This window comes from Rana temporaria, chromosome 6 (assembly GCF_905171775.1).
Source record: "Rana temporaria chromosome 6, aRanTem1.1, whole genome shotgun sequence".
Taxonomy (NCBI): domain Eukaryota; kingdom Metazoa; phylum Chordata; class Amphibia; order Anura; family Ranidae; genus Rana; species Rana temporaria.
In genome coordinates this window covers 67,136,486-67,163,354 of record NC_053494.1, presented here as the reverse complement: position 1 = coordinate 67,163,354, position 26,869 = coordinate 67,136,486, and the positions used below count along the sequence as shown (strand labels likewise).

The following is a 26,869-nucleotide window of genomic DNA, read 5'->3' as shown; positions in this document are numbered from 1 at the left end:
ACTCTGATGTAATGGGGGGCACTGATATAAGGGGTCCCGTCTCTGATATAATGGGGTGTCTTTAAGGGAGGGCTACTAACATAAGGGTACTCTGATGTAATGGGGGTCTCTAAGGGGGGGGGGGTACTCATAAGGAGACTCTGATCTAACGAGGGTCTCAATGGGGGGGTCCTATGGTATGAAGGGGGTGACACTGGCCCCTGTAGTATAAAGTGTGTGTGTGTGGGGGGGGGGGGGTTGGTGTCACTGAAAAAATTATTTGCCATGTGCCGTTAAAGTGTTCAGGTTTGGCTGGCTTGAAGATTGAAGAAAGGGTGGCAAGGCAACCCTAACTCAGAATGACTATGTATATATATTCCGAACATAAACGCAGATCGCATTGTTGATAAAGTTGTTACAAAGTAAAAAAAAAAAAAAACGCTTAGCCGCTGCCTCTTTCCTTAGCGGGTTGGCTGGAAATGGCGACGCCTATGTACAAGTATAAGCCAATAGGATTACGGGGAAGTTTGAGTTTGACTCGAGGCTTGTATTAGTGAGTGTTATTATTCGGCCGCGGAGGACGGTTGTCCGGGAGATCGGTTGAGAGGAAGGCGAGGTCAGTGCTCGGCCACTCTGAGGTATGAAGAGCTTCCGTTACCTGATCGTTCTTACTGCTGGCTGTGGTTTGTGTTCACCATGACAGCCGGGGACTTCTTTGTATACGACTGCTGCAAAACCGAGAATTGATGGAAAATTTTGAAGGGGAAGTACCTGGAGCTGAACGTTGTGATTGCTGAAGTTCTAACGCTCTCATCATCTCTTTTATTAAATACTTAATGAGCTGTCCTCAATATGTATGGCTTAGTAATGTATCTGTGATTTACCTTTTAGGAGTACCTCTGTCACTGTGTGGAGTCTGCAGTCAGTGGGACCTCTGTAGTTGCAATGTTCATATCATGCATGTGAGGGCCCATTCACACTACGAACTGCATGTCAATCACACTGGAATGCTGTGCGATTCACCTGCAGTTCTGTGCGGTGCTCTTCAGCCCATTAATTTTGGATGGGCTGAAATCGTACCACACCAAAAGTAGTGCATTTGTGATCTCGTGAGGGACAATGCTCTGTCTTTGAGACCCGTGTTTGGGGTGTTTACTTAAATTGGAGGTCTGTGCAAGGGGGAAAAAAAGCAGCAGTTGCACATACAGCTGCTGGCTTTTAATAGGACACTTACCTGTCCAGTGATGTCAGAACTGCAGCTGTTTCCATTAGTTGTTGGGTGCAGTTGCCTCCATTGCAGGTAAGGGTCCTCGGCTGTGTAGCTTTTTGGCTTCATGCCAGGAACCCCACTGCACATGCGCGAGTGTCTCTCTCTCCCTCTCTCCGACAGGAGAGAGGCACTTGGTGGCACTCGGCTTTAAAGCGGGGGTTCACCCTTAGAGGGCACTTTTCCCCCTTAGATTCCTGCTCGTTTTTACTAGGGGAATCGGCTATTTTAAAATATGTGCAGTACTTACCCGTTTACGAGATGCATCCTCTCCGTCGCTTCCGGGTATGGGCTTCGGGAATGGGCGTTCCTTCTTGAAGGACAGTCTTCCGAGAGGCTTCCGACGGTCGCATCCATCGCGTCACGATTTTCCGAAAGAAGCCGAACGTCGGTGCGCAGGCGCAGTATAGAGCCGCACCGACGTTCGGCTTCTTTCGGCTACGAGTGACGCGACGGATGCGACCGTCGGAAGCCTCTCGGAAGGCTGTCACTCAAGAAGGAACGCCCGCTCCCGAAGACCCATACCCGGAAGCGACGGAAGAAGATGCAGCTCGAAAACGGGTAAGTACTGCTCATATTTTAATACAAATAGCCGATTCCCCTAGACCGAACGAGCAGGAAGCTAAGGGGATAACAATTTTTTTTTTACAAATGGGTGAACTCCCGCTTTAACTGCTTGCCGACCACTTAATGTACATGTACTGCGGCAGGTCGGCTCTATTGCACGAAATTGTATACCTGTATGCTAGTTCATGCAATAGCCACTGGGTGGTGCATGATGCCGGGGGTGCATTTGCACCCTGATTGGATAGAGGGGAAGCTAATCGGCAGGTCTGGCGGACCCGATGTCCGCTGGCTACCTGCAATCGTTCCAGAGACAGATCACAATTCTGACACAGGGGAAGATGGAGATCTTGTGTTCCTGCCAAGTCTATTTTGGAAAGTAAACACCCCAATGTATAATCTGAGGCATTGTGTGTGTGTGTGTGTGTGTGTGTGTGTGTCCCCACAGGTTTTTGGAAAATGTGTATGGGAAAATTAACGCATTTACATTTTTTTACGCAAACTTGCCAATTTTATAAGATATTTCTAACGCATAGAAAAAATTTGCCCCAAAATATATTCTGCTACTCCTGAGTATGGGGATACCACATGTGTGAGACTTTTACACAGCGTGGCCACATACAGAGACCCAACATGCAGGGAGCATGATCAGGTGTTCTAGGGACATGCATTTCAAATCTAATCTGACTACCTATTATGCGTTTTTTTTTTTTTTTATGTGGCATGGATGATGATGGAGCATAACTGAGCATGAATATGGCTGGATGAGCCAGGGATGGGCACAGATCAGCGCTGTGGGCGCTTCAGATCCAGCTGTTGCTGTACCGATCGGCAAGAGGGGAGGAGCTGAACCAGACATGTCATTGTCAGTGATCATATGGTAAAGGGCCACTGTCATCGGTCCTTTATCCTTATCTGTGACACGCTGTGTCTGGGAGACTTGATCGTCAGACATTCCAGGGAGAATGTTGGTGCGCCCTAACAGTTATCCAACTGCGCTGTAGCCGTTTTTATATATATATATATATATATATATATTACACAATCAGGTATTGCTGTTTAGCCAATAAAAAGCAGCAAGGGGAGAGGAAATTGGGGATGGAAAGCTGCCGTTTGAGCACAAAACGCTTAAAAAGGAGTTCCGGACACAATTTCACTTTTTAAATATAAATACCCCTGTAATACACAAGCTTAATGTATTCTAGTAAAGTTGGCCTGTAAACTAAGGTCCATTTTGTTAGGTTGTTACAGCATTTAGACACTTTATAAAATAGAAATTGACTGGGGCCATCTTAAGTGTGGGCATCATGAAGCCAGACTGTATGACTTCCTGGATTTCAGCCTTGCAGATCTCGCACATGCTCAGTGCTGGACAGGCAGTGTCAGATCAGGTTTCAGCACCTGTGCTGTCCAACTCGCATGATTCTTTGAGACTGGGGAGTGCACAGACTCCTGGAAAGTTACACCCACTACATTCCCAGGAGTCTGTGCAGTGTAGGTTAGAAAGCATTAAGCACCTAGGTGCGGGAAGATGAACTATTCTGCCTAGCAACAACACTTTGAAGGCATCTAAAAAAAAAAAAAACTACTGATGTAATGTTATATTTATGGGTGGAACTCCACTTTAAGTCGGGTGTTTCTGTCGCAGTCTGTGGGGCCAGCAATACTTGTAATCTGCCAAAAAAAAGCTTATGTACTTTTTGAGCGACAGGCGTTTTTCTTCAGGCGACAGAACGCTCATATGTGAACAGGGGCCATTGAAATTATTAGAATTTGACTTGTTGAGCATTTTTAGAGCTACAGGCTTCAAGCACAAAATTGCTCAGGTGTGAGCAGGATTTAACTTGTTCAGATTTGTTACATAAAATCCATTTTAAGGCCCCATTCGTATCTGCACATCACAATAACATGTAGCTGTGTGTTTATTTAATTTTTTTTCTCGCGCGACAACATAGGGCAACCAATTTACTTTAATGGTGGTTAAATTAACACTTCATGGCACTGCAAGCATGACCCACATTCCCAGAATGCCCAGGTGTGAATGGCACCCAAATGCAGTAACTTTTGAATGGCTATCTTGAATATAGATTTTTTTTTTTTTTAATCAGTTTTGCGTTCATTATGTCAAAACTGCTGAACCACATGATCTTGACTAGAGGTTGACCTGTATATTGGCATTTAATCGGCATCGGCCGATTGTGCTGCAAATTGGGCCGATTTAAAACTTCAGCGTGACTTGCAAATGACTGCTGTAATGGAAGTCGCCTGAAATCTCCCCATGGAGTGACGTGTCTCTCCTACCTGGGCAGCATGTCAAGTCTGAGAACATCGCTTATAAGTAGAAACATTGTATCTCTCTGCTTTTATCAAAGAAGTGATTTAAAGCGGAGGTTCACCCTTAGAGAGCACATTTTCCCCTTAGATTAATGCTCGTTTTGTCTAGGGGAATCGGCTAGTTGTTTTAAAATATGATCCGTACTTACCGTTTACGAGATGCATCCTCTCCGTCGCTTCCGGTTATGGGAATGGGCGTTCCTTCTTGATTGACTTCCGAGAGGCTTCCGACGGTCGCATCCATCGCGTAACGATTTTCCGAAAGAAGCCGAACGTCGGTGCGCAGTATAGAGCCGCACCGACGTTCGGCTTCTTTCGGCTACGAGTGACGCGATGGATGCGACCGTCGGAAGCCTCTCAGAAGACTGTCAATCAAGAAGGAACGCCCGCTCCCGAAGACCCATACCCGGAAGCGACGGAGAAGATGCATCTCAAACGGGTAAGTACTGCTCATATTTTAAAACAAATAGCCGATGGACAAATAGACAAAACGAGCGGGAATCTAAGGGGAAAAGGGCAAAAATTAAATAAATGGGTGAACTCCCGCTTTAAAGACTAAATATTTTTTGACATGTGTTGCTTAATATATATTGTAAAAAAAAAAATATAATTTAATTTCTACATACAAGTGCACTGATGGGAAGCTTGTTGTGTTTTTAATTGTCAGATTTAAGAAATGTTCTGTATCCCTTATTTAAGTCTGCTTTCACACTGGGCTTTACTGTCAGTTTAGTGGCGCCATTCGGCCGCTAGCGGGCTTTTCTTAATCCCGCTAGTGGCCAATGAAAGTGTTAAATGCGCCCTTGGAAGTTGAAGGTCTTGCTTGGATTTTTCCCACCACCCTCCCCAGGTCTCTCAACTCAGTTTTGTGGCCCTAAAGTGTTCCTTTGAATGTACACAGAATGCGCATGCACAATTTAGATTACATTCTGGTTACAATGCCTTGATGCCAGGAAAAATGTATTTCGGCACAGGAGGTGCATTCTCCAGTCTTGCTTGACCAAAACAGAAGATCCAGCACAGGGCAAAACTATTGGAGAAGATGATGCTGGCAAGGAACATGGCGAACATCAGATCATTGGAGGCAAGTATTGTAGTGTTCTATTTCAGCTCTAAAGGCAAACTCCTGCTAACACTCTTTAAATGGGCTGTAAAGGTAAAAAAAAAATCCCTAAATAGCTTCCTTTACCTTAGTGCAGTCCTCCTTCACTTACCTCATCCTTCGATTTTGCTTTTAAATGTTCTTATTTCTTATGAGAAATACTCACTTCCTGTTCTGTCTGCAACTCCACACAGTAATGCGGGGCTTTCTCCCTGGTGTTGAGAGCCTCTTGAGGGGGCGAGCAGGAGTGTCAGGACGTCCACTAACCCACAGCTCCTTTCTCTATCTGCAAAGTAGAGAGCGTCCGGACCCTCCTGCTCGCCCCCACCCCCCTCAAGAGGCTTTCTCCACACCAGGGAGAGCCTTGCATTACTGCGTGTAGTTACACAGAAGAACAGGAAGTGAGGATTTCTCAGAAGAAATAAGGACATTTAAAAGCAAAATTGAAGGGTGAGGTAAGTGAAGGTGGACTGCACTAAGGTAAAGAAAGCTACTTAGGGATTTTCCCACTTTCTCCTTCTGTTGCTTGGCTGCCTAGGGGACTCCTCCCCCTCTTTGCAATCTTCTAGGACACATCACAGGTCCCAGAAGATTGCCTGGCCACTAGGAGTACAGCGCGAGTCGCGCAGTGCCTGCCCAGCTGTTAAAGCGGAGCTCCACCCTAAAGTGGAACTTCCGCTCATCAGATTCCTCCCCCCTCCGGTGCCACAATTGGCACCTTTTCAGGGGGGGCAGGAAACCTGTCTTTGACGGGTATACTTTCCCACTTCCGGGAGTCCAGATGCGGCAGTGATGTCACTGCAGGGCTTGCTCCTCCTACTCCCCTGGCCGCCGGGCTAATAGGAGAGAGGAGCGGGGCCTTGCGCATGTGGAGTAGGGTTCCCGGCGTGAAGCCGAAAGGCTACACTGCCAGGTTCCCTTACTCGCAATGGCTTCAAGTCGGGAACCTTACTGCCGACATCGCTGGACTCATGGACAGGTAAGTGTCCATTTATTAAAAGCCAGCAACTGCAGTATGTGTAGCTGCTGGCTTTTACTTTTTTTTATTAATTTTTTTCCCCCGGACCTCTTTAAGCCGCAAGCTATCTCACAGCTGGGTGCTTATGGTGGTGAGAAGGGGTGGGTGCTTTAGACAGCGGCATCGCTGGATCCTGAGCCAGGTGAGTGTCTGTTAAAAATCAGCAGCTACACTTTTTTTGTAGCTGCTGACTTTCATTAAACATACAAAGCGGTTGCACTCTGCTTTAAAGTGATTGTAAAATTATATAGAACTGCCCGGCTTTACAATTACATAAGCTAACTATTGAACATTACCCATCTCGGCCTTTTCACTGCCACTTTTGCTGGACCTCTTAGTCTGGTAAAACGCTTACTGGCTGAATAAAGGAGGGGGGCTAAAACAAATGCACGCTTCAAAGAATGGTAATCTGCAATCAATTACTTTATTGCTTATGCATTAAGATGTGCTTTAACTTGGAAATTCAAGCTGTCTTTCAGATGGTAGCATCCATATTTCTATAGGTTTTCTTTAATGGTGCAAATGTGGCGGGGTGTGGCCTGACACCGCATGGAGTAGGACGCTTTTCAGAGCAGCTCCATCCAATACTCCTGAAATATCCTATCCTGTGCTTCATCCTAGATCCACTGATACCTGAACAGACCCTTCTGACACCGGGGACGACCTGAGCCATGTCATCGACGAAAGGGACGAAATCTGCAGCCCTGGCGAAGCTAGATCAGTATCGGCGCTTGGACAACGTGGAGGCCGAGGAAGATGGCGCCGCATTGGTGGCGGGGGGAGCAAGCCGGCGGGGGACACGGACCGGCTTCTTGAGGCCATTAACCTCTGCCGGACCTCGCTCACCACACAAATCGAGGAGGTTAGGGTGGATATCTCCCTCATTCGGCAAGATCTACATAAGCTTCGTGACCGGGTAAAAACGGTCGAGCTCATTGGTTTGCCTGAGGGGGCCGAGGGTAGAGACCCCACTACCTTTCTAGAAAATTTGCTCACTACTGCCTACGGTAGGGAGGTCTTCTCCCCCTATGTTTACCGTTGAAAGGGCCCACCGCATGCCTGCGCAGCCTCCCCCACAGGGGCCCCCCCCCTTGCACTTTCATCGCCAAGCTCCTTAACTATAAAGACCGGGATGCTGCATTGCGGATGGCCAGAGAGAAGGGCAATATTCCCTTGGGAAATGTCAGTTGCTGTCTTCCCGGACTTCTCAGCCGAAATTTGGCGTCAAGGTTTTATGGAAGCCAAGCGCAAACTGCGTACACACCACATCAAGTATGCCATGCTTTTCCCAGCCCGCCTCAGGATTGAACAGGATGGCCGGGCACTTTTCTTTGAAGATCCGGAGGAGGTGATCACCTGGCTGTAACGCAGAGCAGTGCCCGCGAATGCGAACTGACACCCACTGTGAGTACCCCTGCGAAACACCCTGCATTTTCCTCTCCTAGTGGCCTGGTCCACCTCTTTCTCGCCTCTTATGACTGTTGTAGACCCGGTGTGTGTTGTGTGTGGCACGGCATTGCCCTGTTACCTGTCGTTGCAGTTCCTTCCCATATCAGCGCCCCCTAATCGGGCCCACCGCCTGGAACATTTACTTGATACTACTCTATGGGCCTAATCACTACTTATGCAATGAACGTCTCCCATGTTATATATTTTTTTTATAGCATTTTTCCTTTATTTTTTTTTATCCCTTGATACGTGACTCTTTATCCTGTTGCGGCTCACTACTGTGTGAGTTAAGTTCAGACGTTTTTCTCCCCCTTGTTTTCTCCCCGTGGTATCTGAGGCCCAATATGACACTCCAAGGACTGGAGCCTCAGATGGATGGTGGTCCTACCCACCAAGCGTAAGGTGCAGCGAGACTTTTTTTTTCCCCCCCTGGTTGTAGGAAAACAGACTGTCATATCTGGAGCTGCAGCTCCCTTGTGCTTTATGTTGCCCTTGTTTTCTGGGGCCTGAACCATTGTCCCTCTAACATTCTGCAGCTTCACCAATATATCCTTTCATGCTTCTACCCAGCAAAGTTCATATTGCTACTTTTTTCTTTATCGTACATCACGGGACACAGAGCAGCATAGCCATTACATATGGGTTATATAGTGTACCTTCAGGTGATGGACACTGGCACTCTCCGACAGGAAGTTCCCTCCCTATATAACCCCCACCCATAGTGGGAGTACCTCAGTTTTTTCGCCAGTGTCTTAGGTGTTGGTGCACGTTGAGGCTGTGCCTGTAGTAGTCCTTGGGACCAGGGCCAGCTGACTGGATCCGTCCAAGGTGCTTCATAGCCAAAGTGGACGGTACCCGGGCCCCAATTCGTGGATGGGGTTTTGCCTATAATGCCTCTCCTTGGAGGGCTGGACCCTGGGTTCCAGGTCTGGTTTCTATACCTAGAGAATACCTGTTGCCAGTGGTGCTGTATAGGTCCAGGTGTGTGGTGTTCTTTTAAGACCCCGGTCCCTGAAGGTCTATGACCATACCCGCGACGCCGCGGGGAGGGGGCGGGTGACGCCGGACGGCTCCTCCTCCCTGCACGCAGGGAGGATAAATCCTGGAGGGCTATTCAGTCTGTGAAGGCTGTGGAGGGACACGGAGCAGCGATGCTGGCTACAGCATAGGAAGGTTTGACAGAGCTTTCTGGCACAGTGACACCCGGTGGCAGTTGTTGGAAGTACACCTTACTAAGAGAGCCTCTGGCTTAAGTTTGCATTCAAAAGCCTGTGTACTAAGCAGCGCCTTGAACACTTAGGGGTGCTCACCTAGCCCAGCATTAGGGGGTCAATAACAGACTGGTAGTGAAGCCCTTGGGGCTCAGTATTGATTTTCCCTTTTTATAGGTTATGGGAGGTTTGGAGTCCCTCTAACATTACCCTACCCTATTGTTTCACATTTACTTGATTATATGTGTATTTTCTCCAGCTATTACAGTCAGTTGTATACTAGCGGAGTGCCTCAGAATTTGTATATTATGGCTCCTAAGGGTGCAGGTAGCGCTAAGACCGTTAAAAAACCAAAGGGTTCTCCATCAGGCTCTGAGGATATCCAAAATCCAGCGGCCCCTACCGCTCCGGAATGCCCGGAGGTTTTTGTCCTAGGTGAGCCATCAGGGTTGCTAGGTGTTACGGCTGGCCCTACTCAACCAGCTCCTTCCTATGTGACGGAAGAGATGTTGGCCTCCACCTTGGGTGGATTGGAAAGGAGGATGGCCGCTCTAATTACGGCATCTTTGTCAGGGAAGAAGCGGGTTAGATCCCCGTCTCCCAGGTCTGAGTCTCTGGAGGAGGATATCCTCTCCGCTGACGAATTGGAAGATCCAGGAGACCAGACTCAGGATCACCTTGACCATTTAGGTTCTGAGGATTCTACAATAGAGGAACCTTTTTCAGCTTCTCATGCAGAAAGACTGTGGGTTCAGTCCCTAACGGATATGGTGCGGTTAGCTTTTAAGATACCTGTGCCTCAGCCTCTAGCCTCCGCGGTATCCTCATTGGGCTCCCTGAAAGCGCCCCAAGCCAATTTGGTATTCACGGTACATCCTTTGTTAAGGACCTGATATTTCAGGACTGGGCTAAGCCGGACAGGATTTTTCTGCCTCCCAAAAGGTTCGCAGTCATGTACCCCTTAGAGCATGGGTGCTCAACCTGTGGCTCTCCAGCTGTTTCAGAACTACAATTCCCATGAGGCATTGCAAGCTACTGACTGTTACAAGCATGACTCCCAAAGGCAGAGGCATGATGGGACTTGAAGTTCTGCAACAGCTGGAGAGCCACAGGTTGAGCACCCATGCCTTAGAGGAAGAGTTTTCGAAGAAATGGGCTGTCCCTACTGTGGACGCGGCCATCTCATGTGTCAATAAATCTTTAACGTGTCCAGTAGACAATATCCACATGTTTAAAGACCCTGTGGATAAAAGGCTTGAGACTTTATTGAAGGCATCCTTTGCCACAGCGGGGGCAGTGGTCCAGCCGGCTGTAGCCGCTATTGGCGTCTCCCAGGCTTTAAAGGACCAAGCAAAGCAGGCCCTAAAGGACCTCCCAGCCCAACAAGCTCAGGAGCTGGCTGACCTACCTAGAGCCTTATGTTTCGCGGTAGACGCGATCAAGGATTCGATCCAACAGGCTTCTTGCTTATCCCTATTTCTGGTTCATATGAGGAGGTTGCTTTGGTTGAAAAACTGGTCTGCAGAAACCCCCTGCAAGAAACTCCTTACTGGATTCTCCTTTCAGGGAGGAAGATTGTTTGGAGAAGATCTTGACAAATATATACAAAAGATCTCTAGTGGTAAGAGCACCCTCTTGCCGCTTAAGAAAAGGTTCCGGGGTCCCTCTTTTAAGCATCCAACCTCTCCCGTCCCAGGGCCCTCCTTATCTAGGCAGTATCGACGGCCTCTTGGACGCGCAGCTGCAAACAGGCCACAGGGGCAAGCTGCAGGGAACAAGAGACCATGGAACCGTAAGCCGGTTAAAGCTGCCCCTAAGGGCAGCCTTGTGAAGGGGCGTCCCCACTCTCTCGGGTGGGGGGAAGACTCCGGTTCTTCTCGGAGTTGTGGGGGGCCAAGGTTACCGACCAATGGGTTCTGTCCTCAGTGACTCAGGGATACAAGCTGGAGTTTCGGGAGTTCCCCCCTCCTCACTTTCAAGCGTCAAGACTTCCAGGCGACCCTCAAAAGCAGGCATCGCTTCTGTCCGACCTAGAGCGACTCCCATTTCAAGGAGTGATTATGGAAGTACCAGCAGGGGAGCAAGGACAAGGGTTTTACTCAAACCTCTTCATTGTCCCGAAGCCAAACGGCGACGTCAGGCCTATACTGGACCTAAAGTCATTAAACCGCTTTTTAAGAGTCCGGTCCTTTCGAATGGAGTCCATTCGCTCGGTGGGGGCCGCCCTTCAAGGAAGGGAGTTCTTGGCCTCCATCGATATAAAGGACGCGTACCTGCACGTTCCGATTTTCCCTGGCCATTACAGGTTCCTGCGTTTTGCCCTAAACTATCGGCATTATCAGTTCGTGGCCCTTCCGTTCGGACTAGCCACGGCCCCTCTGGTTTTTACGAAAAATCCTGGCCCCTGTGTTAGCCATCCTAAGGGAACAGGGCATTCTGGTCATGGCCTACTTAGACGATCTTCTGGTAGTCGACCACTCAGCGACCGGCTTAAATCGGGCAGTGTTACTAGTAATAAACTGCCTAGAGTCCCTGGGTTGGGTTCTAAACCGGGACAAATCGGCCTTACAGCCCACAAGAAGGTTGGAGTATCTAGGTCTGATTTTTAGATACAAGACAACGGATCTTCCTGCCCCAGAGTAGACTCGATAAGGGAGTTGATCCAGATAATCCTAAGCAGCACAAGGCCATCTATACGCCTCTGCATGCGCCTGTTGGGAAAGCTAGTGGCCACCTTCGAGGCAGTGCCCTATGCCCAGATCCATTCTCGGAGGCTACAGAGAGCAATTCTCACGGCCTGGGACAAAAGACTCCAGGCCTTGGATCTTCCCATTTCTCTTCCCTATGCGGTAAGACAGAGTCTGTGTTGGTGGCTAGTCCCAAAAAATCTTCTGAAAGGAAGATCGTTCAGTCCCCCCTCATGGAGGATAGTAACCACGGATGCCAGCCTATCGGGCTGGGGTGCAGTCCCAGACGATTTAACCCTACAGGGGAAATGGTCAAGGGCAGAATCAGCCCTATCCATAAATGTCTTAGAGATCCGAGCAGCTCGGTTAGCTCTTTTGGGCTGGACGGAGATTCTGCAGGGCTCCCCAGTAAGGGTACAATCCGACAATGCCACTGCCGTGGCTTATATAAACCACCAGGGCGGCACCAGGAGTCAGGCAGCCCAGAGGGAGGTAGATCGGATCTTTTCATGGGCAGAAGCCCATGTCCCCTGCATCTCAGCTATCTTTATTCCCGGGGTGGACAATTGGCAGGTGGACTTCCTCAGCCGCCAACAGATGTCCCCAGGGGAGTGGTCCCTCCATCCCGAAGTGTTCCAGGACATCTGCCGGAAGTGGGGTATTTCGGAGGTGGACGTTATGGCGTCCAGATTCAATGCCAAAGTAGTAAAGTTTGTCTCTCGGACGAGGGATCCATTGGCCTGCGGGACGGATGCCTTGGTGTGCCCTTGGCATCAGTTTGCGCTAATCTATGCCTTCCCTCCAATACGGATGCTACCCCGTCTTCTTCACAGAATTCAAAGGGAACGCAAGCCAGCGATTCTAGTGGCCCCGAAGACCTTGGTACTCCTTGATAAAAAGGATGACGGTAGAGGAGCCTTGGGTCCTCCCTCTACGTCCGGACCTCCTCTCACAAGGGCCATTCTACCACCCTGCCTTACAGGCCCTAAATTTAACGGCCTGGCGGCTGAGTCCCTGATTCTCAGAAACGGAGGCCTTTCAGGGCAGGTCATTTCCACCCTTATAAACGCAAGAAAACCAGTTTCCAGGTTAATATACTATAGGGTGTGGAAGGCCTATATTACCTGGTGTGAGACCAGGAAATGGGATCCCCGCAAATATACCATTGGGAGAATCCTGGAGTTTTTACAGTTGGGAGTGGAAAAAGGTTTGGCGGTCAGCACAATCAAGGGGCAGGTGTCGGTCTTCTTCCAGAGACCTTTGGCTGCCCATTCTTTAATGAAATCATTTTTACAAGGTGTTATTCGGGTGAATCCCCCGAATAAAGCTCCCCTGTATCCTTGGGATCTAAATTTGGTTCCATCGGCCTTGCAAAGGCAGACCTTTGAGCCCTTGTCCGCGATCCCTTTGGTCCTTTTGACTAGGAAACTAGTGTTTCTGGTGGCCATGGCATCCGCCAGAAGAGTGTCGGAGTTGGCAGCCTTGTCATGTAAGGCACCTTATTTATTACTGCATAAGGACAGGGTCGTTTTGCGGCCGCTTCCGTCCTTCCTGCCTAAGGTGGTGTCTAATTTTTCACCTTAATCAAGATGTGATTCTTCCATCATTTTTTTCCAAACCCTTCTTCTAAGGAAGAGAGGTTACTACATTCCTTGGATGTAGTTAGAGCTGTAAAAATGTACTTGGAAGCTACAGCCCAGATTCGTAAGACTGACGTCTTATTCATTCTGCCAGAAGGGCCCAAGAAGGGCCAGGCAGCGTCTAAAGCCACTATTTCAAAGTGTATTAGGCAGACAATTATACAGGCCTATGGCCTGAAGGGGAAGAGTCCACCCTTATCGGTTAAGGCTCATTCCACTAGAGCTGTGAGTGCCTCTTGGGCAGCGTATCACCAGGTCTCTATGGCTCAGGTCTGCAGGGCAGCCACCTGGTCGTCTGTCCACACATTTGCAAAGTTTTATCAAATGGACGTTAGGAGGAACGCTGATTCAGCTTTTGGGCAGGCGGTCCTCCAGGCCGCAATTTAACCTCCTCCTGTCCGGTGACACCTCCTGTTTGTTTTTTTTCTGGTTGTCTCCCTCCCCTCATGGAGCATTGCTTGGGGACATCCCATATGTAATGGCTATGCTGCTGTGTCTTGTGATGTACGATAAAGAAAAAGGGATTTTTAATAACAGCTTACTTGTAAAATCCTTTTCTTGTAGTACATCACGGGACACAGAGCTCCCACCCCTCTTATGGGGAATTTTGGGATGCATATTGCTTGCTACAAAACTGAGGTACTCCCACTATGGGTGGGGGTTATATAGGGAGGGAACTTCCTGTCGGAGAGTGCCAGTGTCCATCACCTGAAGGTGCACTATATAACCCATATGTAATGGCTATGCTGCTCTGTGTCCCGTGATGTACTACAAGAAAAGGATTTTACAGGTAAGCTGTTATTAAAAATCCCTTTTGTTTTTTTTTTTTTCTTCCTCTGTTTTGGGATAATGCCTGCACCAAGTTCCTGGGGTGTAAGGCGGGGAGGGGAAAAGTTTAGGTTGCGTATAGTATTACAGAAGTGGGTTACACAGCCAGCTTTAATATTTTTGCAGATCGTATATATTTTTTTTCTTATTCAGCACTACCAGTGTCTTGTATTTTGATCGTTGCGCGAGGCTGCTTAGTGCAGTTGAGCCTGGCTATCTCATAAGACGAAGGCCATGGCATCTTTGAAATTCCTCACCTGGAATGTCAGGGGTATTCGTGAGAAAATAAAGCGGTCAGCGGTACTTGCGTTCCTTAAGAAGAAACGAGCTGACATAGTGGTCTTGGTCAAGACGCATGTGGAGGGGACGTCACAGATGGCACTCCGCAGGCCATGGGATGGATGGGCATTTCATTCGACGCGCGGAGTCTCCATACTGATTGCTAAGTCGGTAAAGCCTCTACGGACCCGCAGGGCCGATATGTACTCTTATCTACCAAGCTATATGGGGAACCGTTTCTTATTTTAGCCTGGAGGTATAGATTCCCCTACAAACAGTCGTATTCATGTTTCTCTACCACACCACACCACTCCATGTCCCGGATAGACTTTATCCTTGTCTCTCTGGGTCTCACTCCCAGACTACTAGAGACCAGGTTTGGTCCTAGACTGCTCTCTGACCACAGCCCATATTGGCTCACGCTGAGCGTGCCAATAGACAAGCCCACACAAGCATGGCGTTTGAACCCCTTTTGTCTCATTATTGCCTGAAGATGACCTCACTACTGAGTGGAGGTCATACTTTGCGGTAAATTACAGATCCGCCTCTGCGGCTGTGGTGTGGTAGTCCTTCAAGCTTCATGCCTGCATGTCCCTGGTTTCCCGTATAAACAAGATCAAGACCGGAACCGGCCAATGCACTTAAACTCCAGACAAGGGTAGTAAACCAAATACAATTTGAAAAAGCTAGACAGAAGTTGTTCTTTGCTAAGCAAAATATGTTTGAGCATGGGGAGAGGGCTGGCAAACTCCTGGCCTATCTGGTTCACAGCGAAGATAGACCGCCCGTGGTAATCTCCCTGAATGGCTCCAACGGCCAACAAATAACTGACCAGTCGGCAGTGTCCTAAGTTTCGGGACTTTTTTGACGAATTGTATACGTCCACAAGCCCGGCGGATGATGGCCTCGTTTTTTGAGACAATTACTCTCCCCTGTTTTGACAGCTGACCAGACTGCCCTCCTCGAGTCGCCTTTGACTGAGGAGATAGCTGAGGCTATTGCTGGGTTTGCTCGATCCAAGTCCCCAGGCTCAGATGGCCTTCCAATTGATTTTTATTCTCAGTATAGTGAAGTCCTTTCCCCAAAGCTGTTACAATTGTACAACCACATGTTTGAAACGCATAACCTTCCCCCAACTATGAGAGAAGCGACCATTGTCCTTTTCTCAAAGCCAGGGAAAGGCCCAGGGTACCTGGAGTCCTATCGCCCCATCTCCCTCTTGCAGGTAGATGTTAAAATCCTTGCCAAGATACTAGCGAATTGGCTCAATCAGGTTATCCTGTCCTTGATACAGACCAGGCGGGGTTCATGCCTGGCCGTAATACCTCTTTTAATCTGCGCAGGCTCTACATTAATTTACAGGCCGCACACGAAAACGTAGACTCTAGAGTGATTGTGACATGGCTAAGGCCTTTGACTCTGTGGAATGGAGGTATCTATGGCGCTGCCTGGAGACTTATGGCTTTGGCCCTAGGTTTCGTAAATGGGTTAGTCTCTTATACCAGGATCCCACGGCCAGAGTGGTGGCGAATGGCTGGCTGTCTCCTGTGTTTGCCTTGAGTAGAGATACGAGACGGGGCTGCCCACTCTTGTACGCCCTAGCTGCAGAACCCTTGGCTATGTGCAAACCCAGAGATCGAGGAATGTCGATCAGGCCCATTGGTAGAAAAAATCAGCATGTATGCAGACTATACTCTTATTGCAGGGATATGCAATTAGCGGACCTCCAGATGTTGCAAAACTACAAATCCCATCATGCCTCTGCCTCTGAGTGTCATGCTCGTGGCTGTAGGAGCCTTGCTATGCCTCATGGGATTTGTAGTTCTGCAACAGCTGGAGGTCCGCTAATTGCATATCCCTGCTCTATTGTATCTAGCTGACTCGAGTCCCTCCCTTCATACAGCACTTCAGATGATTGAACAGTTCGGAGTTTTCTCCGGACTTAAAGCGGAGTTCCGGCCACAATTTTAAATATAAAAACCCCTGTAATACACAAGTTTAATGTATTCTACTACAGTTAGTCTGTAAACTAAGGTCCATTTTGTTAGGTTGTTACAGCATTTAGACACTTTATAAAATATAAATTGACTGGGGGCATCTTAAGTGTGGGCATCATGAAGCCAGACTGTATGACTTTGTGGATTTCAGCCTTGATCTCGCACATGCTCAGTGCTGCACAAGCAATGTAATAGTTTCAGGTCAGGTTTCCATAGCAACGGGAGGAACTTGCTGCCCCTTGTCTATGCAAAACTCTCCTCCCCTCCAGGAACTAGTAAATATACTAAATCATTTGTTATGTAGATATATCTGCACAGAAACAAGATTATATATACATATACTAGACCTTTGCGCCGTCAATAAATTCATTTTGTTTAGTTCCATTTCGCATTAGCCGTTATTTTCGTATTTCGTGCCCGAAACTCCATTCAGATTCGTACGAAATACGAATTTTCGTTAGATTTCTTCACTTTTCGTAACCATTACCCACATTCGTTATGATGAATTTTTAAAAAACTGGACTAATAGTATCTGCTGTGCTCATCAGAGGGGTTCCCACCATCCCTGTACTGTGCTGACTTCCTGGCGCTATAGGGATTATGGGAACCCCTCATGAGCACAGCAGGGGTACAAACCCAGGAAGTCAGCACAGTACAGGGATGGTGGGAACCCCTCATAATGAGCACAGGAGTACAGACCCGGGAACTCAGCACAGTACAGGGATGGTGGGAACCCCTCATGAGCACAGTACAGGGATGGTGGGAACCCCTCATAATGAGCACCGCAGGAGTACAGCCCCGGGAACTCAGCACAGGGATGGTGGGAACCCCTCATAATGAGCACAGGAGTACAGACCCGGGAACTCGGCACAGGGATAGTGGGAACCCCTCATAATGAGCACAGGAGTACAGACCCAGGAACTCGGCACAGTACAGGGATGGTGGGAACCCCTCATGAGCACAGTACAGGGATGGTGGGAACCCCTCATAATGAGCACAGCAGGAGTACAGCCCCGGGAACTCGGCACAGGGATGGTGGGAACCCCTCATAATGAGCACAGAAGGAGTACAGACCCGGGAACTCAGCACAGTACAGGGATGGTGGGAACCCCTCATAATGAGCACAGCAGGAGTACAGCCCCGGATTTTCCTAAAACGCCCCCTAGCACATACCCTCTCCCCCCACATAGATCACTGCAGGAATTCATTTATATCAGCTCCCCCACGCAAGTGTCATCTATTGTGTGTGTGTGTGTGTGTGTGTGTGTGTGTGTGTGTGTGTTTACTGATGTATGTGTACTTGTACACAGACCTTTAGATGAGTGGCACAGCAGCATCCCACCTCCTCCCTGGCTCCTCCTCCTGTCTGTGTACTCAGAAGGTGTCAGATCGAAGGAGGCGTGGTAGGGGCGGGGTCATCGGCATACACAGTGTATGCCGATGAACCCGCCCCTACCACGCCTCCTCCGATCTGACACCTTCTGTGCATTGCCAGTGAGAGGCAGCTGACGGGAAGCGATGTCTGGGAAGCGATGTCTGCTGCCATGAAGAGCTGGGCTAAGATCGCGTGGGACAGCAAACACCCCGCACAAACTGCGGGGGGTGGGGGTTTGTGCCCACATTTGCCTGCCCCTCCTAGGCAAGTGACAGCAAGTGCACCACCCCCCTGAAGCAGGACATAAATGGAGCGGTGGGTGGGGCTTTAACCATCTCTCCGCCTACGCCCGCCGCTCGAGATTTCTTTCAATTGCGGTGGAAGTACCGCAATACTTCTGAGGAATAGCAGGGCTGGGGATGACGCGGCGAGGCCTCTGCGGCGGGAGAAATAAACAAAAGAATAGCACAGTGAGTATTTAAAAAAAAAAAAAAACATGCCAAATATATTTAGGGGGCAGTATTGCATCATATGATACAAACTTGAAAAATAGGGTGGAACTCCGCTTTAAGATCAACTGGGGGAAATCGCAGATCCTTCCGATAGATGGCTTCTCGCCATCCGAATCTCAGTCAAGAATGCCACTCCAGAGAGTAGACGTTATCAAGTATCTGGGAGTACACATCTCCAGAAACCCAGCTGATTTTATCGAGCTAAATATAGAACCCCTGTTTGATCTGGTCAGAACCAAAATCAGAATCTGGGCCTGTCTGCCGCTCGGGGTATGGGGCCACATAAACCTGGTCAAAATGGTCCTCCTTCCCAAAATCCAAAAAGAACCCGACGGACATGGGGGGGCATGGCCCTACCGGATTTTAATCTGTATTGCATAGCCACACAGTTATCCGAGTTGTTTCATATTGATAAAACTGACAGATTCCTGCTTTTGCTGTGCCCGCGGGGTGCTCAGCTCACCGGGGATGCTCTATACGCAGTCTCGGGTTCTGGGGGTACTGTGTCAGCAGGAGAGGCAAAGTCCCTATTGGGCCAATACAAGCGCATCTGGGATCTTGCGTCCACCAAACTGGGGATACTCGGGTATAATGATTACACGCCACTATGGCATAACAGGGGTTTGGAAGAGTTCCTTCATGCTCAGGGCTCTGAGCTGTGGGCTGCGCATTGAGTCTATTACTTGCACCATTTATTATCCAGTGGTAGGTTTTTTAAATTATCAAACGCTCAAAGATTTCACTCCAAGTGCAATTTTCATGCACCTACCCGCAACCAACCCCACACCCGGTTATGGCCATAGTCAAGGGCAGGGACCCCAGCAAATTAATATCCACATTTTTTATAATATTCTCTCCACCCCTGCAGCCACCGAGATAGTGTTTGCTTTAAAACCCCGTTGGGAAAGGGAAGTGGGGGTACTGGAAGACGCGGAGTGGGAGGAGGCCCTGGAGACTTGTAAAACAGTGTCCCCTAGACTCTCGGATCGGTTGACCCAAATCTACATAACTCAGTGCATACCTGACCCCAATGTGTGGCTAGATACAAACGTAATGAACCTACCCTGTGTATGTTGTGTGGCCAAGAGACGGGTACCTTCTTTCATCTCATCTGGGCCTGTCCAAAAATCCAAGACCTCTGGAAGCAAATGGTAACATTTCTCCATGACCCCATGGGCTCCCCTGTCACACTGGACCCTAGACAATGTCTGTTGGGGATTTTCCCTACAGACATGGATAAATACACCAAAATTTTCCTTCCTGAGTCGTTATTTTCGGTTAGGAAGATTATAGCCCGAAAGTGGATGAGGTCGCTGCCTCCCACTTTCTGAGTGGAAAGCAGAAATAAATGTAACTCTACCCTACAAGAAATGTGTGTACATAAATAGAGCCTGCCCGGCTAAATATTATAAAATTTGGGATCGATGGCTGTGCGAGTCGGAAACCTGCAGTTAGCTTGGACCCATTGGTGGTTTCTCATGCCGGACTTAATCTTGCACACTCCCTATCTACTATACTGGCATGTGATGTGTAAAGTTTTAGACCAAGGTGGACATAAGACATTTTATTGAAAATGCCATGGTTGTGATGACTGTACCATTTACACTGTATGACCCTGTTGTGATGTACACCCACAAATCCTTGTTTGATTTTTGTATGCAACTTTACTAAAACACCTTGTTTAATGGGGGGGGGGGGGGGGGGAAATGGTGCAGATTTGTTGGGCTGTTGCTTCCCAAGATATACAATGTTCACATCTTGGTTAGCTAGTGTAGTCGGACAACACTAGGTGCTGTTTTCAATGATTTATAGAATGCAATTGCAAGTACATCTTTGGATTTATTATTGAATTGTTCCTAATTATTCTAACTGCTTCTTGTTGCAGAATTTGTGGCGAACTAAGAGCTAATGGAATTGCTGATATGGATAATTTAGCTGAAGAGACGTTTCAATCTTTTGAGGATGAGGCACATTACTGGAAAGATCTAGCAATGAAATATATGAAATGGTGAGTTGTGTGGGGTTTTTTTTTTTTTTTTTCCTTTCTAGATACAGATGGGTGAGGGGGGGGCTTGAAACATGACCTGGAAGGGTAAGGCCCCATGCACACGAGAAGCAATTACAAACCCCTCTAAACTCACGTTTTCAAAGGCAAAAACCGGCGTTTAAAACGCCAGTTTTTGCCACGAATTGCGCTGCGTTTTGCCGCGATATGCAGCGTTTTACCGCGTTTGCGGCTGTCGGCGCTTATCTCAAAGACATTGTAGACCCTCCCAAAGTGTAAAACGCAAAAATAAAACGCTTCTGAACCCAAAATTTTTCGTCTTAAAAAAAACGGACCTAAACCCAACTGCTTTAAAAAGCCAAAAAACGTGATTGTGTGCATGGACACATAGGATAACATTAAATGTGTTCAGGGGCAGTTGAAAAAAATGCTCAAATGCCTCTTAACTCGAGTTTAGCAGCAGGAGCTGCGGTGGCTCAACGCGATTGGCACTGCGCTGACAAGCCATTCACCTCTGCAGCTAGGGGTTCGGATCCCGGTCTCGGCTACATGTGAATTGAGTTTGGTGGTCTCAGCCCGGCTCCCGGTGGGTGTGCTATGCGAGGTAAGCCTGCGCTTAGTACGCCCACCCCCCCCCCCCACAAAAACCACCACACCTACACTCGAAATTGGGTTTACATGCACGCACTTTGACCGCACGGTCTCTAAAAAGAGAGGCGAAGGACTAACGGGGCTGGTTGAGCGGGCTAGATCCTCTCGCTCCCTTCAAAGCGGAGCAGGTAGGGCGGGCTGTGTGGGAGGACCCCCTCGCACACCCGCCAGTGCCACCCGGGGCATGGAGAAAGGTGGCAGATTGCCTCTGGGGGAGGCCTGCCTACTCCCAACTCCTGCAGTCCGGCTCCTCTCTCGAGTACACGCACAAAATACACTTAAAAAAAAAAAAACGAGTTTAGCAGCGTCTCGTGGGGCCTAACACTATTTCTGTGGTTTTTTTTTTTTTTTAGTTCTGAGGATACAAGTGAAGAGCTAACTGAGTTCCAAGAGGCCAGCCGAGAGTATGAAGCTGAGCTGGAGGCACAACTTCTGCAGACTGAGAGTAGGAACAGAGATCTTCTCTCGGAAAATAACCGCTTGCGCATGGAACTTGAGTCTTTGAAGGTAAAATCTTAATTTGTTATAAAGTCAAACTGTGTGTCTCCGGCCACTCTTGGGTACACATGTTCAATTGCTTGGTAATACAAATTGCTAATCGGTCAATCGCATGGCAGCATTTAGGCATCTAGATGTGGTGAACACCGACTGGGGGATTTAAGAAGTTGTAAGTCTCAAGGTTTTTCACCTTGATGCATGCTATGCATCAAGGTGAAAAACCTTCTACACTAGACCATCGGACCCCCCTTTTTTACTTGCCTGAACCTAATTTTTCCAGCAAAGAGAATTGGCCGAGCAGCTCTAGCTGCTGTTTTGGATCCTTGTTAATTAAATTTAGTGACTGGAATGGGGGGGGGGGGGGGTTGGGGTTGAGTCTTGCTGTCTGTCAATGGATGCAGCAGCAGGACTCAGTAGTGCCCCCCTTGAAAAGCAGGTCTTGCAGTGGCAGCCTGGAGCTCTGCTGGGGGACCAAAACTCTTGCACAGAGGAGGCAAGTATAGCATGTGTTATAAAAAAAATAACCTTTACAACCCCCTTAAGTGACTTTGAATGTAGTTTGGGTTTGGTGCCAGACAGGCTGTATCTCAAACTGTTGATCTACTGGGATTTTCATGCACAACCATCTCTAGTGTTTACAGAGAATGGTCCGAAAAAGAAAATATCCAATGTGCAGCAGTTTGTGGACAAATTCCTTGATGTCAAAGGAGAATGGGCAGACTGGTTCAAAATGATAGAAAGACAACAGTAACTCAAATAACCACGTGTTACAACCGAGATATGAAGAATACAATCTCTGAACATACAACATATCGAACCTTGAAGCAGATTGGCTACAAGCAGCATAACACCACACTGGGTGCTGTTCCTGTCGGCTAAGAACAGGAAACTGAGGCTACAATTCGCACAGGCTCACAAAAATTGGAACAACATTGCCTTGTCTAAAGACAGATGGTAGAGCCAGAATTTGGCGTAAACAGGAAGGCATGGATCTTCCTTGCCTTGTATCAACGATTCAAAGCTTATATCATCTCAAACTGCTTTCTTGAACATGACAATAAGCTCACTGTACTCCAGACCTCAATCCAATAGAGCACCTTTGGGATGTGGTGGAATGGGAGATCTGTATCATGGATGTGCAGCTAACAAATCTGCACCCAAATATGGACCCAAATCTCTGTGGAATGTTGGCTCTATGCCACAAAGATTTAAAGGAAGTTCTGAAGGAAAAGGGGGGGGGGGGGGGTTCCAACCTGGTACTGTTAAGTTGTACCTTTTTATATTAAAGTGGCGCGTGTGTGTGTACACATGTAGTTTTGGGGTGGGGTGCCAATGTGTTGAAAAACAACAAAGTGGAGTGATGACTTGATAAGGTTGCTGCTGTTTTTTCACTGTTTAGTCAGCATGTTGGGTGTAGAGATGGGATTCCCATGTAACCCTTTACCACTTCCTTACTGGCGCATTGTAACACGACCCTTGCAGGAACATTCCCTCGCTCCATATGATGCCCAATCGCTCTTGTGCCCCCACCCCCAATTGTGATAAAGAACCAATGAAAATGGCTCTTTACCACGTGACTGGCTGCATCCAATTACAGCTGGTCACAATTACCTCCTCACACACCAATCCCTCAATGTATGTTGGGTTGTTTGCTTTCCAAAATTGTGTGTGTGTGTGTGTGTGTGTGTGTGTGTGTTTAATCTAATGTTTAATAAAATGCTTTAATAAAATGCTTTTGGAGTAAAAATCTAATATCCCCAAAAACTAAGATTCTTCATCAGTTTAGGCCAATATGTATTCTACATATTTTTAGCAATAAGCGTAATTGTGTGTGGGATTTATTTTTTATTTTTAACAGTGACATTTTATACAGCGATCAGAGCTAAAAATGGCCACGAATTACGGTATAAGTGTTACTGGCAGGGAAGAGGTAAACACTAGGGGGTGATCAAGGAGTTAACTGTGTGTGTGTTCTAACTGTGGGGGGAATGTGGCTGACTAGAGGAGACAGATCTGTGTTCCTGTTTAGTAGGAACACACAATCTGTCTCCTCTCCTCTGACAGAACTGGGATTTGTTTACACGCACAGATCCCAGTTCTTGCTCTGTCATAAGCGATCGCTTATTCATTGAATGCAAGCTGAGATGACATGCACTGCATTTATGCAGTCTAGAGGTCGGCCGGCATTGGCGTCTTTTTTTTTTTTTTTTTTTTTTTTTTTTTTTTTTCTGTGCAAATTGGGCTGATTAATACTGACCACACCATGCCCCATCGACCCACAAGTGTTCCTCCTGCCTTCCCCACACTCCATTGGCAGAGCGGCTCTTGACGCTTGCCAGAGCCGCTCAGTGTGTGAAACTGACATTTGTTACTGAATGCAGAAAGACCAGTTTTCAAAATTGAGCGTGTGGTGGGCGGCACCAAGCAGCTATCAAACACCAGCCAATGGGATCTTGGTAGGCTGCTATGTGTATGTGGCTCCGCTCCCTTAAGCAGCCCAATCATTGGCTGGTGTTTGATAGCTGCTGGGTCCGGCCCACCCCTGGCATCACTGCTGAATTTTGTCTCTCTGCATTGTTACATATGTTAACATATGTTAGTTTCACACACCATCGGCTCAGTGTGAAACCTGCCAGTATTTATCCGTATTTCCAATCAGTGCTGCCGAATATCTGTGCCAGCCAATGCCCATGAGTGCCACCTATCAGTGCTGCGAATTGGTGCCGCTATATTCTGCCAATCAGTGCACGGGTGGGGCGATAAACTCAGCCGCCAGGCACATTGTCCATGGGGGCTGGCCTGGTGGGGGCACAACTGAAATCTGTTATGTTCCACATGCCGATCTTTAGTAAGAGGTAATCGCTACACTACCAGGGGGCCTGAATCGGCATCATATATCGGCCACCTCCATTTTCAAAATATCTGCATCGGCCAGAGAAAAACCTATCTGTCACCTAATGCAGTCAGTTTCACAGTAACCATGAGATAAAACAAAGTTCAGAAATTATCCCTTTATTGCATTGTTTTGTAAATCTATGTACACTACAAACAGTATAATTGTTTGAAGCAAAATGCATCTGTATTGGGCTCTCAGTGTGAGGAGGAAGGACAAGCCGTAACAAAGTAAAATATTCTAAGCAGCTTATAATCCTTATTCCTCCATTAAATTGAAAATGGCAGCAGGCCGTAAAGAGACGCAGTTTGGGATTATTTACTAATCTGACAGTTTATTTCAAATGGGAATCCTTAATTTTGTTTGCAAATATGAAAAATTCTACTTGCGAGAATAAGTCCTTGCATTTTAACCGGTTAAGCCCCGGACCTTTTAGGCAGCTAAATGACCAAGCCAGGTTTTGCAAGTCGGCACTGCGTCGCTTTAACAGACAATTGTGCGGTCGTGCGACGTGGCTCCCAAACAAAATTGGCGTCCTTTTTTTCCCCCACCAATAGAGCTTTCTTTTGGTGCTATTTGATCACCTCTGCGGTTTTTATTTTTTGCGCTATAAACAAAAATAGAGCGACAATTTTGAAAAATGCAATATTTACTTTTTGCTGTAATAAATATCCCCCAAAAAAAAAACTATATATATATATATATATATATATATATATATATATATATATATATATATATATATATATATATATATATATATATATATATATATATATATATATATATATATATATATATATATATATATATTCTCCTCAGTTTAGTCCGATACGTATTCTTCTACATAATTTAGGTAAAAAAAATCGCAATAAGCGTTTATCGATTGGTTTGCGCCAAATTTTTAGCGTTTACAAAATAGGGGATATTTTTATTGCATTTTTATTTTTTTTTTACTACTAATGGCGGCGATCAGCTTTTTTTTTTTTTTTTTTTTTTTTTTTCTCGTGACCGACACTTCGGCGGACACTTCGGACAATTTTGACACATTTTTGGGACCATTGTCATTTTCACATAAAAAAAATGCATTTAAATTGCATTCTTTATTGTGAAAATTAGTTGCAGTTTGGGAGTTAACCACAGGGGCGCTGAAGGAGTAAGGCTTCACCTAGTGTGTTTACAACTGTAGGGGGGGGGGGTGTGGCTGTATGTCTGACATCATTGATCGAGTCTCTCTATAAAAGGGATGACTTGATCCATGCAGCCGCCACAGTGAAGCACAGGGAAGCCGTGTTTTTTTTTTTTTTAACTTTAAAACCAAGTTTATTGAGATGTAATAAATAGAAGGCACATACATGTTAGGTGTTTGAACAATAATAGACGATACCTGATACATAATTACAGTTATGCAGTTTACAGTGTAAAATCATATACCATGACACTCCCGTCCCTGTGCACCGGGGGACCAATCTTGTCATGCATAGAGGGAGAAGCCGTCTTTAATCCATAGATACATTACATGTACAGATTCAACCACGCCACCCTGCTTCTTCGCACCCTCCTCCACCTCCGTATTCTCATTCCGTGCATGTTTCCCCGTCCTCCAACCACCTGTCCCATATACTGGAGAACTTCTGTGGGCGCCCCCTATGAATATATATCATTTTCCTATATGGAAGAGTGGTATTCACCTCTCTTTTCCATTCCTCTAATGTCGGGGCCCTATCCCTCATCCATGCCTTAGCCACCACCTTCCTAGCTATAAATAGTGATTCACAGATAAAGATATTTTGATATTTATCAATTTCAATGTCTGGGATCAGTCCCAACAAACATAACTTTGGGTCCATGCCCACCGGTGACCCCATATTGTCGTGTAGGAACTGTGTTATCTGTAGCCAGTAGGCCTGTATGTCAGGGCAGTACCACAGCAAGTGGTAGAATGAGGCCGCCGTGTCGGCACACATGGGGCAGGCAGTGTTTCGCGCGGGTTGTAATTTTGCAATTCTCTTAGGCGTCAAATAGGCTCGGTGAATGATATATAGCTGTGTCAGCCTGTCCGACAGTTTGGGGGACGACGTCTTTACCCCCTCCAGTATCTCGCCCCAGTCTGCGTCTTCTATCTGTCCCAGGTCCTGTTCCCATTTTATCTTCGCTGTCTGTGACACCTTGCCTACCTTCTTCAGCCTAATTATGTAGTATAAGTTGGATGTAAGTTTTGTTGAATCGGCCCCAAAAATAACATCCGACACCTGCGGTCTACCCAGATCCACTGCAACCCGTTCCATTTGTGTTCTTAGTGCATGTCGAAGCTGCAGGTATCGAAAAATAAATTGAGGTGGAAGTGAGAATTCCTCCCTAAGAATCGAAGGATTTAGGGCCTGCTTCCGTGAGTACTTGGGACAAGAAAAGTATACCATATGCTGCCCATACCCCCTGGTCTGGTACGGTTTCTAATTCGGGTAGACTCCCGTTTTTCCACAGTGGTGTATGAGAGTGTACGTGTGTCCTGTCCAATTTTTTAAGGGCTATGTCCCATACTTTTTGTTGGTGTGTCAGCATGTCAGCCCCGAAGTGTGC

General features: G+C 47.3%; 1 protein-coding gene across 1 annotated transcript in view; it reads left to right on the top strand.

The window, feature by feature from the left end:
• Positions 1-490: 490 nt before the first annotated feature.
• Positions 491-26,869, top strand: part of NDE1 (nudE neurodevelopment protein 1) — a 90,021-nt gene continuing 63,642 nt past the window's right edge. Inside the window, exons 1-3 of the mRNA XM_040356920.1 lie at positions 491-617; positions 20,128-20,250; positions 21,252-21,405. Coding sequence (XP_040212854.1) covers positions 20,165-20,250; positions 21,252-21,405 — 240 coding nt within the window. The 5' untranslated portion in view covers positions 491-617; positions 20,128-20,164. The remainder of the gene's footprint in view (positions 618-20,127; positions 20,251-21,251; positions 21,406-26,869) is intronic.